At 51.9% G+C, this 11,364-nt stretch overlaps 1 protein-coding gene across 1 annotated transcript in view; it reads right to left on the minus strand.

The window, feature by feature from the left end:
* NOTCH3 (notch receptor 3) overlaps positions 1-11,364 on the minus strand; it is a 43,999-nt gene that overhangs the window by 282 nt on the left and 32,353 nt on the right. The window contains 6 exon segments of the mRNA XM_077771629.1: positions 1-360; positions 1,186-1,283; positions 4,928-5,075; positions 5,322-5,626; positions 7,116-7,278; positions 10,369-10,453. The exon segment at positions 1-360 is cut by the window's left edge and continues 282 nt beyond it. Coding sequence (XP_077627755.1) covers positions 1-360; positions 1,186-1,283; positions 4,928-5,075; positions 5,322-5,626; positions 7,116-7,278; positions 10,369-10,453 — 1,159 coding nt within the window.

The raw sequence follows: 11,364 nt of genomic DNA on the forward strand, positions 1-11,364 counted from the left end.
GGGCCCCAGGCAGGCCAGCGTCAGCTTCTTGCCCCGCCCCCGGGCGCCCTGCGGCCCCAGCCCCGCCTTCCCCGGCGGCCTCCGGCTCTTCTTGCCCCCAGACTGTGCCACCTTGAGGCCCGGGAGGAAGGCCCCCGGAGGGCAGAGGAGGGGCCCCAGGCCGTGCGGGCCGGGAGGGCTCCGGGGCCCACTGGGCTGGTCCAGCAAGCGCACGATGTCCTGGTGCAGCCGCTCCTGGGCCACATCCCGCGGCAGCCTGTCCAGGTGGTCTGTGATCTCGCGGTTGGCGAAGTGGTCCAGCAGCAGCTTGGCAGCCTCATAGCTGCCCTCTCGGGCGGCCAGAAACAGCGGCGTTTCCTCCTGAGGGGGGGTGGAGCACAGAACCCAGGACAGGTCAGCGACCGCCAGCCAGGACTGACTCCTGGCCGAGGTCCCTAACCCTCCAGCCTCTGCTGGAGACGAGCTAAGCATCCTCACTCGCCAGCCCCACAGGGCTCGGATGAAACGCCCGCTCTGCTGAGAAAACCAGGCAAGTCCTTTCCTTTCAAGCACGTTCATCCAGCACCTACTAAGCATCATGCCCCAGAGCCAGGACTAGGGTGAGAAAAGTGACGCCCTTAGGCACAAAACTTAAGGGGCGTCAAAAACCAGTCACCAAACTGAAAGACATTTTAACGCGCTCCTTAAATTTGCGATGGTTGTCAAAAAATCCACAACGGAGAAAACATCAAAATGTCAGCAAAGGACAGACTCGCTGCCCGTGTCCGTCTGAGCCTCACTCTTTCCATTTATAAAACGAGGAGGATCATTCCACCTTGCAGGGGATTTAAAACAATAATCGTTAACAGTTGCCTTTTACTGAGGATCTAGCAAGCATTTAACAAATGCATTATTTCACGGAAGCCTCAGGAGACAGCAATGGGGTGGGTACTGTTGCTTCCCCACCTCACAGATGAGGACACCGAGGTTCAGAGATGTTCAGCAGTTTGCCTGAGGTCACACAGCAACTGCCACACACTTCCTTCTCTGATCCACTATTGGAGGTTGTTAGGTCCGAATCCTACCCCCGAAACCTGGCTGCGGGCAAGATGAATGCCCACACTAACGCACCCCACCCCGCTCTCTGCCACATTTAGGGGGCTGCGCCGGGGCTGACTGCCTCGTGGGTCAAGGGCTGGGGCTCACCTTGCTATCCTGCATGTCCTTGTTGGCTCCATTTTTCAGCAGGGCCAAGGTGGCCTCCACATTGTTGACGGCTGCTGCCCAGTGTAAGGCTGATTTCCCTGTGGGGGGGGAGGGGGAGAGATCAAGGTAGACTAAGCTCATTTGCTATCATCCCATGGCAGGAGGGCAGGAAGTGTCTTTTTCTTTTTAATTTTTTTAACATTTATTTATTTTGAGAGACAGAGAGAGCGAGCATGAATGGGGAGGGGCAGAGAGAGAGGGAGACACAGAATCAGAAGCAGGCTCCAGGCTCCGAGCTGTCAGCACAGAGCCCAACACGGGGCTCGAACTCACGGACCGTGAGATCATGACCTGAGCCGAAGTCGGACGCTTAAGTGACTGAGCCACCCAGATGCCCCAGAAGTGTCTTGAATATAGCCTGGCAGGGAGGGGGCGGGGGGCCTGCCATGAGTATCTGATCACCTGTTTGGGTCCATGTATGAGAAGGCCTGTAGGATGACTCAGTCCAAAAGAGACACTGCTCAGGCATGTGCACGTGTGGCTCTCCCTAGGCAGGGTGGGTACTCTGTGGACCTTACTTGGTAGCTAAAGCTGTGCTTGCCTGGGGCAGTAGCCACCAGGCACATATTGCTGTTAAAATTAACCAACAGAGAGGCCAAGACCATTCAATAGGGAAAGGATAGCCTTCTGAACAAACAGTTCTGGGAAAACTACGTCTCCACTTGCAGAAGAATGAGGTTGGATCCCTACCTCACACCATATGCCAAAATTAACTCAAAATGCATCAAGTTATCTAAATGTAAGAGCTCAAACTGTAAAACATTTAGAGAAAAACAGAGGAGTACAACTTCATGACCTTGATTTAGGCAAAGGATTCTGAGATATGACACCAAAAAAAAAAAAAAAAAAGCAACGGTAACAACAGAAATAGATTAACATGGATCTCATCAAAATTAAAATGTCCGTGCTTCTAAGGACACCATCAAGTAAGTGAAAAGAAAACCTACAAAATGGGAGAAATATTTATAAACCACGTATCTGATAAGAGACTCACACCAAAAATATATAAAGAAGTCTTAGGACTCAATAATAAGAAGACAAAAACCCCAATTTAAAAACGGGCAGGGAAGGGCGCTTGGGTGGCTTAGTTGGTTAAGCGTCCGACTTTCACTTAGGTCATGATCTCGCGGTTCGTGAGTTCGAGCCCCGCGTTGGGCTCTGTGCTGACTGCCAGCTCAGAGCCTGGAGCCTGTTTCGGTCTGTGACTCCCTCTCTCTCTGACCCTCCCCTGCTCACGCTGTCTCTCTCTCTCTCCTAGAAATAAATAAAACATAAAAAAAAAATTAAAAAAAAAAAAAAACAGGCAGGGAGGGGGGCCTGGGTGGCTCCGTCAGTTAAGCATCCAACTTCGACTCGGGTCATGAGTTTGAGGCCCGCGTCGGGCTCTGTGCTGAAAGCTCAGAGCCTGGACCCTGCTTTGGTTTCTGTGTCTCCCTCTCTCCCTCTGCCCTTCCCCTGCTTGTGCTCTGTCTCTCTCTGTCTCTCAAAAATAAATAAAAATTTAAAAAATAAATAAAATAAAAAATAAAATTTAAAAAATAAATTTAATTTAATTTAATTCAATTTAAAAAATGGGCAGGGATTCCTGGGTGGCTTAGTCATTTGGGCATCTGACTCTTGATTTTGGCTCAGGTCATGATCTCACCATTGTGGAATTGAGCCTTGTGTTGAGCTCCATCCTGAGCATGAAGCCTATTTGGGATCCTCTCTCTCCCCCTCTTTCTCTGTCCCTCCCCCACTCCTCCACGTGTTCTCTCTCTCCCTCAAATAAGTTAACTTTTTAAAAAATGGGCAAAAGATCAGAATAGACATTTTTCCAAAGAAGATATACACATGGCCAATAAGCACATGGAACTATGCTCAGCATCATTAGCCACCAGGGAAATAAATATCAAGACCACAAGGAAATCGCAATTCACGCCTACTAGGAAAGCCACAACAAAAGACAGATCATAACAACTATCTGCGAGGACATAGAGAAACTGGAACCCTCACACACAGCTGGCGGGAATGGAAAATGGGGCTCCTCACAAGGTTAAACACTGAATTACCATATGACTCAGCAATTCCGCTCCTCGTTCTGTGCCCAAGAGAAATGAAAACATACATCTACACAAAACCCTGTACGTGAATGTTTGCAGGAGCCAAAAGGTAGAAACAACCCCAGTGTCTGTCAATGGATAAAGAACAATATGCATACAAGGGAATGTTATTTGATTAAGAAATTAAAAACACATTAAAAGCACTCATACTCCTCACAAAATGTTGTGAACCTGAAAAGCATTATGCTGAGCGAAAGAAGCCAGTCAGAAAAAGACCACATATTGTTTGATTTCATTGACAAGGAACATTCAGAGGAGAGAACCTATAGAGAAACCACATTTTTAAGTGGTTGCCTCAGGCTGGGAAGATAAGGAGATTGGAGGGTGTCAGCTAATGGTGAGGGCCTCTCTTCCGCGTGGTGAAAGTGTTCTAAAATTTACTATGACGAGTTGTACAACTGTGTGATTGTACAAAAAGCCGTTGGATTTTATCCTTTAAATGGCTGAATTGTACAGTGTGTGAATTATACCTAAAAAAAGGCCTTTTAAAGAAAGCATGCAAAACAAAGGTTAAAAAATGAAACGAAATAAAACATTTAGCTCTTCGTTCGCCCTGGCCACACTTCAAGTGCTCAAAAGCAACCACATGTGGCCAGTGGCCACCACACGAGACATCACAGACCAAAAATGTTTCCATCAACACAGAAAGTTCTGTTGGTCAGTGGTTCTCTAGAGCCACAGTTCTCAAGCAGAGGTGACCCCTCGACCCAGGGGCATTTGCCAATGTCTGGGGACATTTTTGGTTGTCACAGCTGGGGAGTGGGGTGCTGCTGGCATCTGGTGTGTCAAGGCCAGGGAAGCTGTTTAATATCCTACATTGCAGGGGCGCCTGGGTGGCTCAGTCGGTTAAGCGTCCGACTTTGGATCAGGTCATGATCTCACGGTCCGTGGGTTCGAGCCCTGCGTCGGGCTCTGTGCTAACAGCTTGGAGCCTGGAGCCTGCTTCAGATTCTGTGTCTCCCCCTCTCTCTTCCCCTCCCCTGCTCATGCTCTGTCTCTCAATAATAAATAAACATTAAAAATTTTTTTAAAGTTAAAAAAATGTATCCTACATTGCAAGGACAGCCCTCAGCACTAAGAATCATCCAACCCCAAGTGTAAATGGTGCAGAGGTTGAGAACACTTGCTCCAAAGGATGTTTATGAGCACCTGAGTATGTCTGCAGCGATGTGAGGTCCTCTGGACATGAGGACAAGTTGCTGTGACTGCACAGCTCGGGATCGTGCAAGCAAGCCACCACCACAGAGGTATTTGCCGTCACAAAGGGATTTGGCCAGTTTGCAAATGTACTATACCAGCCGACCAGCAGAGGGCAGCAGAGTGCGCTCTTCTAATAAAGCAAACGGAAATGAAGTGTATTCCGGAAGGGCACCTTTGCCTAGGTCACAGTGTCATATGAGCTACCAGATGCCACACACACACACACACACAAGCAAGTAAATGTAAGTCCACGTCAAAACTCTGTTACATATGTATGAACTTCAGTGCTTGGGTCTCAGCGTGGGTGTGAGTTAACACCTACAAGCCGGGCCCTGGTGCCCCCTTCTCAGCCTCCACCCACTCCCACCCCCGCAGCTTACCAAGCTCATCCACCGCATTGACATCGGCATGGCTGGCAATGAGCTCTTCCACCATGCCCTCCACCGCCAGGCGGGCTGCCAGGATTAGTGCTGTTGAGCCATCCGCCATGCGGGCATCCAGGTCTGTGGATCGGTTCCGGATGAGAATCTAGAGAAGGTGTGCGGAGCGGGGGAGGTCATGACAGAAACTGAAGGACCAGGTGCACCTCTAAGCCCCCTGAGGTCCCCAACCCCCCCACAGCCCCTGGACTCAGGAAGCAGGCACCTGCCAGACACCATACTCCCACATAACCCCAGTTAACACAAGCTCTATTTCGCAGGACCAGGGCTCAAACCCAGGCCTGCCTGATGCCTGTGCCAAGCTCCAAAGTCCAAAGGGGCAGGTCCATGTCACCTGGAAGACGCCCTGGGCATCAGCGGTGACAGCAGTGTGCAGAGGAGTGCGGCCTGAATGGTCCTGGGCATTGGTGTCCGCCCCAGCATCCAGCAGCCGCTTGGCCGCATCGGCCCGGGCGTAGCGGGCAGCCAGGTGCAGGGCCGTCTCGCCCGTGCGGTCCGTCCTTGCCCCAAGCTGGGCTCCCTGGCAGATCAAGTCCGAGATGATGCTGGCTGACGTGTCTTCCGCCTCGTCCTCTTCGGTGGGCACGGGCTCCAGAGCCCCCCCACAGAAGGAGGCCAGCATCAGAGGGGTGAAGCCGTCTGCAAGGACCAGGAACATGTCACAGGGAGGCGGGCACAGGGGGCCTTTCCAGGCGATACTATTGAGGGCACTGCATTAGCAGGAAGTGGGACACAGGGTCACATGAGGGAGTGGCAAGTCCTCCCAGGAGTGCACGTGCGTACACACACACACACACACACACCTGTGTCAGGTACCCCAGAAGCCAAGCCAGGATAAGGATTCACGGGCAGGTGGTTTGTCACACAAAAGCTCCGAAGGCAGATAGAGGACAAGAGGGGGAGGAAGAAGCGAGGGTTCAACCTCAGGCAAATTCCCAGGGGGTTACGTCAGCCTGGTCCTGAAGGGGGACGCAGGAGGCTGAGCTGTGCCTTTCACACACCCCCACACCTGCTGGTTAAAAACCACCCCAGGGGGCGCCTGGGTGGCTCAGTTGGTTAAGCATCCAACTCTTGATTTCGGCTCACTCAGGTCATGATTTCACGGTTCGTGAGTTCGAGCCCCACATCAAGGCTCTGTGCTGACAGCGCGGAGCCTGCATGGGATTCTCTGTCTCCCTCCCTCTCTCTGTCTCTCAAAAATAAACAAATAAATTTTTTTTAATTTTTAAAAAATTTTTTAGTTTATTTTTGAGAGACAGAGAGAGACAGCGTGAGCANCCCCAGAGACATAAAATCCTAGGCACCTCAGGCCCTGGTAGCCTGAAGAATTTCAACAGAGAGCCATCGGTGCCAGTCATTTTTGAATGAAAGCAAAATGAGCTGAGGAGGAATACCCTGAAGTCCAAGGGAATCCAAACACCGTGACCTGCTACACTCTGCGTGAGCATTCGCCCTTGTTTCCCTTAGGGAGCCACACGCACCCCACTCTCCATCCTCAAGCGCTGGGTAGAGCTGAACCCAATCCTTGGCTCAAGGAGAGGCATTAGGCCCAGGCCTGCAGTCAGTCTGCATATTCCAGCCCCCAGGATACAATGATAGCTCACGGGTGGGCACGTGACTCTAGCCCATCCAATCAGAACACATCCTGGGATTTTTGCTGGTGTAACTAGTAATNGTAAAGAGACAAAGAGAATCCCAAGCAGGCTCCATGCTGTCAGCACAGAGGCCGGTGTGGGGCTTGAACCCACAAACTGGGAGACCATGACCTGAGCTGAAACCAAGAGTCGGATGCTTAATCAACTGAGCCACCCAGGCGCCCTGGTAATAAAGATTTTACAAGGCTGGTCAGGCCTGTGGCTATCGTGCCCCCAGAAGAAAGCTGGAGGCCCCCGGCTGAAGCTGTGAGGTGCTGAGTCCTGGACCCAAACATCCAGACGCTTCTGGTTACAAGGGCCAATAAATCTCTCGTTTTACTTCAACTCGTTTGAGTTGGGCTATTATCATTTACAACCCAGAGTCCTGATGGACACCACCCCCCCACAGACGGACCCAACTCTGCCCAGAACACAGACCCAGGTGCACCTTTTGCCAAGTGGGACAGGTGAGGCGCATCCTTGGCATCACTGACCTGGGCCACGCACATTGACGTCCATGCCGTCGGCATCCACGTCGCCCTGTGGGGGCGTCAAGGCCATGGCTGGTGCCACACGGATGTCCGCGGCAACCAGGTGGTGTTGCGTCCACTGGCGGCAGTCCACGGCATCCTCGGCCCCCGCGCCAGCATCCTCTACCTGGAGGCGCAAGGACCAAGGCTGTCACAAAGAGCTGGGAGAGGGACACTTATGGGGACGGTCTGGGCATCCTCACAGCTTTCCCTCATGGAGATGCACACACGGCCCCGAGAGACCAGAACGTCCCGCTTCTTTTACACATCCAGAAATGGGAAACTGACCTGCCGCAGCTCAGAGAACCCACAAAAGGAAGAAGTGGGATCTTAATCTGGGTTGGAAGAGGGGAGGGCTGGGAATCCAAGGTGGGTGATCAAAGGGGCGCCCGACTTCAGCTCAGGTCATGATCTCACGGTTCGTGGGTTCGAGCCCCGGGTCCAGCTCTGTGCTGACAGCTCAGAGCCTGGAGCTGCTTCAGATTCTGTGTCTCCCTCTCTCTCTGCCCCTCCCCTGCTCACACTGTCTCTCTCTCTCAGAAATAAAAAAAAAATAAAAAATTAAAACAAAACAAAGTGAGTGATCAAGGAAAAGACACAGAGCATATAGCCCCTGTCGGTCCATACCCGCCTGTACCCTGGACATGAACACACTGAAAATAAAATGAAGAGAACAGTTCCATGACAACAGCACCAAAAAGAATAAAACATTTAGAATTAAATTCAATAGAGGAAATGCAAAATTTGTATTCTGGGAACTAAAAAAATGCGGGGGTGGGGGGGTAGTTCTTCAAGGATCAATTTTAATATGAGAAGAGGGCGAATGGGTAGGGGGGAAAGTGAGGAGCAGGGAGGTGCCCTGGATACCATTTCGGACTCCTACCCAGTACTGTGAACATGAACATGAAGTATCAGGACAGAACAGTCATACACAAATGTATCCATTTACCTTCCCCAGCACAGCACCTTGGACCCTAGAAGGAGCTTGAGAAACTAACTGCAGACTCATGGTCCAAAAGGCATAGTGATGTTATGGAAACAGAGCAGATTATTCTTTTTTTTTCCAGGACAGAATATTCTCTTTAAAAGTTTTTTTTTTCTTCTTCAGTATATTTATTTATTTATTATTTTAATGTTTATTTACTTTTGAGAGAGACAGAGTGTGAGCAGGGGTGGGGAGGGGCGTAGAGAGAGATGGTGACACAATGAATAGTGGAGGGGCAGAGAGGGAGACACAGAATCCAAAGCAGGCTCCAGGCTCCGAGCTGTCAGCACAGAGCCTGATGTGGGACTTGAACCCACGAGCTGTGAGATCATGACCTGAGTTGAAGTCGGACCTTCAACTTACTGAGCCACTCAGGCGCCCCCAGTATATTTATTTTGAGAGAGAGAGAGAGAGAGAGGCAGAGAGAGAGAGAGAGGGAGTGTGCATAAGTGGGGGAGGGAGAATCCAAGCAGTCTCCACACTCCAGACTGAGCCCCATGTGGGGCTCGATCTGAGGACCTCAAGATCATGACCTGGCTGAAATCAAGAGTTGGACACTTAACCAACTGAGCCCCCCAGGTGTCCCTCAGGACAGAATATTCGTAACTAGCTTCCAGGACATTTAAGAGCCTTTGGGCACCAAAGACAGCCTGATCAAGCCAGACCTGAGCTTAAGGACCCAGGTGGAGAGTTGAATTTCATGAAAGGGGAGAGCCAGGTGATAAGACCGCTGTCCCAGCCTCCCTGACTCTTTCTGGTTAGCTGTCCATCACCTGGCAGATCACATTAGAGCTCTGAGCTTCTCATTAGCAAAATCAGGATAATGCTGGCATTCTGCAATGCCAAAATGCCATCAACAACTTATTGCACGGGACGCCTAGGCAGCTCAGTCAGTTAAGCGTCCGACTTCGGCTCAGGTCACGATCTCATGGTTCGTGGGTTTGAGCCCCGCGTCGGGCTCTGTGCTGCCAACTCAGAGCCTGGAGCCTGCTTCAGATTCTGTGTCTCCCTCTGTCTCTCCCTCTACCCCCCACAATTGCACTCTTTCTCTCTCCCTCAAAAATAAATAAACTTAAAAAAAAACAAAACCCTATTACACTATCTACTTAATACCCACTATGGGATACGAAAGAAAAAGAAAAGCCCGAGGTGAACAGATTTCTTTCAGCTGTCAATTGTAATAGATGTCTCTCCATTTCACAAACATTAAAATCTGGGCGGGCAGAGGCAGCTGAGAATTGAGGTGTGTATCAACAGCTGCTCCACATGGTCCTCATAAAGAGGAAATGGGATGCTCGCAAGCGTTCAAGGCATTGGCGAGTCTAAGAGAAAGTTAGCAGGAATGTGTCAGACTGAACAGTTGTCCCTCAAAAGTAGTATATCAGGGGCGCCTGGGTGGCTTAGTCGGTTAAGCGTCCGACTTTCACTTAGGTCATGATCTCGCGGTTCGTGGGTTCGAGCCCTGCGTCGGGCTCTGTGCTGACTGCCAGCTCAGAGCCTGGAGCCTATTTCAGAGTCTGTGTCTCCCTCTCTCTCTGACCCTCCCCTGCTCACGCTGTCTCTCTCTCTCTCTCCTAGAAATAAAAAACAAAAAACAAAAAACAAAAAAAAAAGTCGTATATCAAAGATCTAACCTCCACCAAACAACACAACCTGGACAGAAGACCTTTAAGGAGATAGTCAAGGTTAAACAAGGTCATAAGGGTGGGGTCCTAAGCCAACAGGACTGAGATCCTTGTAAGAAAAAGAAACACCAGAGCTCTCCCCTCCATGCACACGGAGGAGGCGGCTGTCTGCAAGCCCGGAAGAGAGCCCTCGCCAACAACACTCAACCCGCCCAGCGCCTTGATCCCCGGCTTCCGGCCCACAGAACCGTGCGAGAGGAAGTATGTGTTGTGTAAGCCCCCCAGTCTGTGGGATTTTGTAATGGCAGCGTAAGCCGACCACGACAGGGCCCACGGCGTGGCCCCAGCAGAGTGGTGTTTAAAACCAGCTCGGAGCACTTTCAGACTGGGCACGCTGGACAAAGTTGAGCCTAACAGACAGAAGGCAGAGTGGCTGTCGAGGTCAGGGGCTCCGCTCCAGGAAGGCCCCACGTGGGCCTGGGAGCAGGGGCCTGGTTAGAGACGGGCAGGATGAGGCGGGTACCACGACTGCTCCCCAGAACCAGGGAGAGCGGAGCCNGCCCTCCACCCAGGACCCCGAGGGCAGGGGTCAGAGAAAGGACACAACCTTCAGTCGCTTTGCTTCTGGGCACTCCGTATCCATCCAGTCTGTGGCCACCTGCCCCATGAGACTCTCGCTCTTGGCCATGTTCCTGTGGGGACAGTGGGAAGGGGGAAGGGAAGAAGAGACAATGGAGATGTGCAACCGGGAAGTAGGATTTGGGGATCAGAGAAGAGCCCCCAGAGGCCAGCTGGGGTTGGGTTCCGGGGTCCAAGATACAGAGTCCAAAGAGAGGCTGCAGGACGAAGTCAAGGTCACAGGAGGGGATAGACACAGGTCAGAGGAGCGGGCTGTGGGACAGCTGAGGGTCCTAGGCACGTAGCAGGGAATGCAAAGGAGACCATCAGGAGTCATGAGGGTGGACCCGCAGGTAAGAGATGCAGCCAGGATCAAGCAGGTTGTACTGAGGAGTCAGGAGCTCATGGGGACACAGGAGAGGGCAAAAGTCCGGGGCTACGTCAGGGTGGGGTTGGGGGGGTCTTGAGGGACAGATGAGGGAGTTGGAGGCAAGGCCCCGGGCAAAGGCCAGGGTTGAGGATCACGGAGAATGAACACTGAGTTGGGGTGGAAAGAAGGCCAGAGGTGGGGTCAAAGGTCAAGGTGGGTTAGAGCCAGAGGTGGTATTTCGGGGGTCACAGACGATAGGGTCAGGGGTCAGTGAGGAGTCGGGGTGCAGACAAGGACCATGAGGCCAGCAGTCATGTGGCAACAAATGTTGAGTATCCTGGTGGAATTGGAGAGGCCAGGATCAGGGTGGGGTCAGGGTGGGGTCAGAGTAGGATCCAAGTCAAGGGAACAGAGATACAGAACACGGGGTCAGGGGGTCACAAGTTAGGGGTGATCTCCGGGGATCATGGAGTCAGTCAACGGTCAAGGGGATGCGTACTGGGGTCTGGGCTGGAGTCTGAAGTTAGGGTCTGGTGGGGAATGAGAGGGCAGGTCAAAGTGGACTCAAGGGCACCCAAGCCCTCCTCCACACAGGCTGGGGGGGGAGTGGGCGGG

Source organism: Crocuta crocuta, unplaced genomic scaffold (assembly GCF_008692635.1).
Source record: "Crocuta crocuta isolate KB4526 unplaced genomic scaffold, BGI_CrCroc_1.0 scaffold755, whole genome shotgun sequence".
NCBI classification, from domain to species: domain Eukaryota; kingdom Metazoa; phylum Chordata; class Mammalia; order Carnivora; family Hyaenidae; genus Crocuta; species Crocuta crocuta.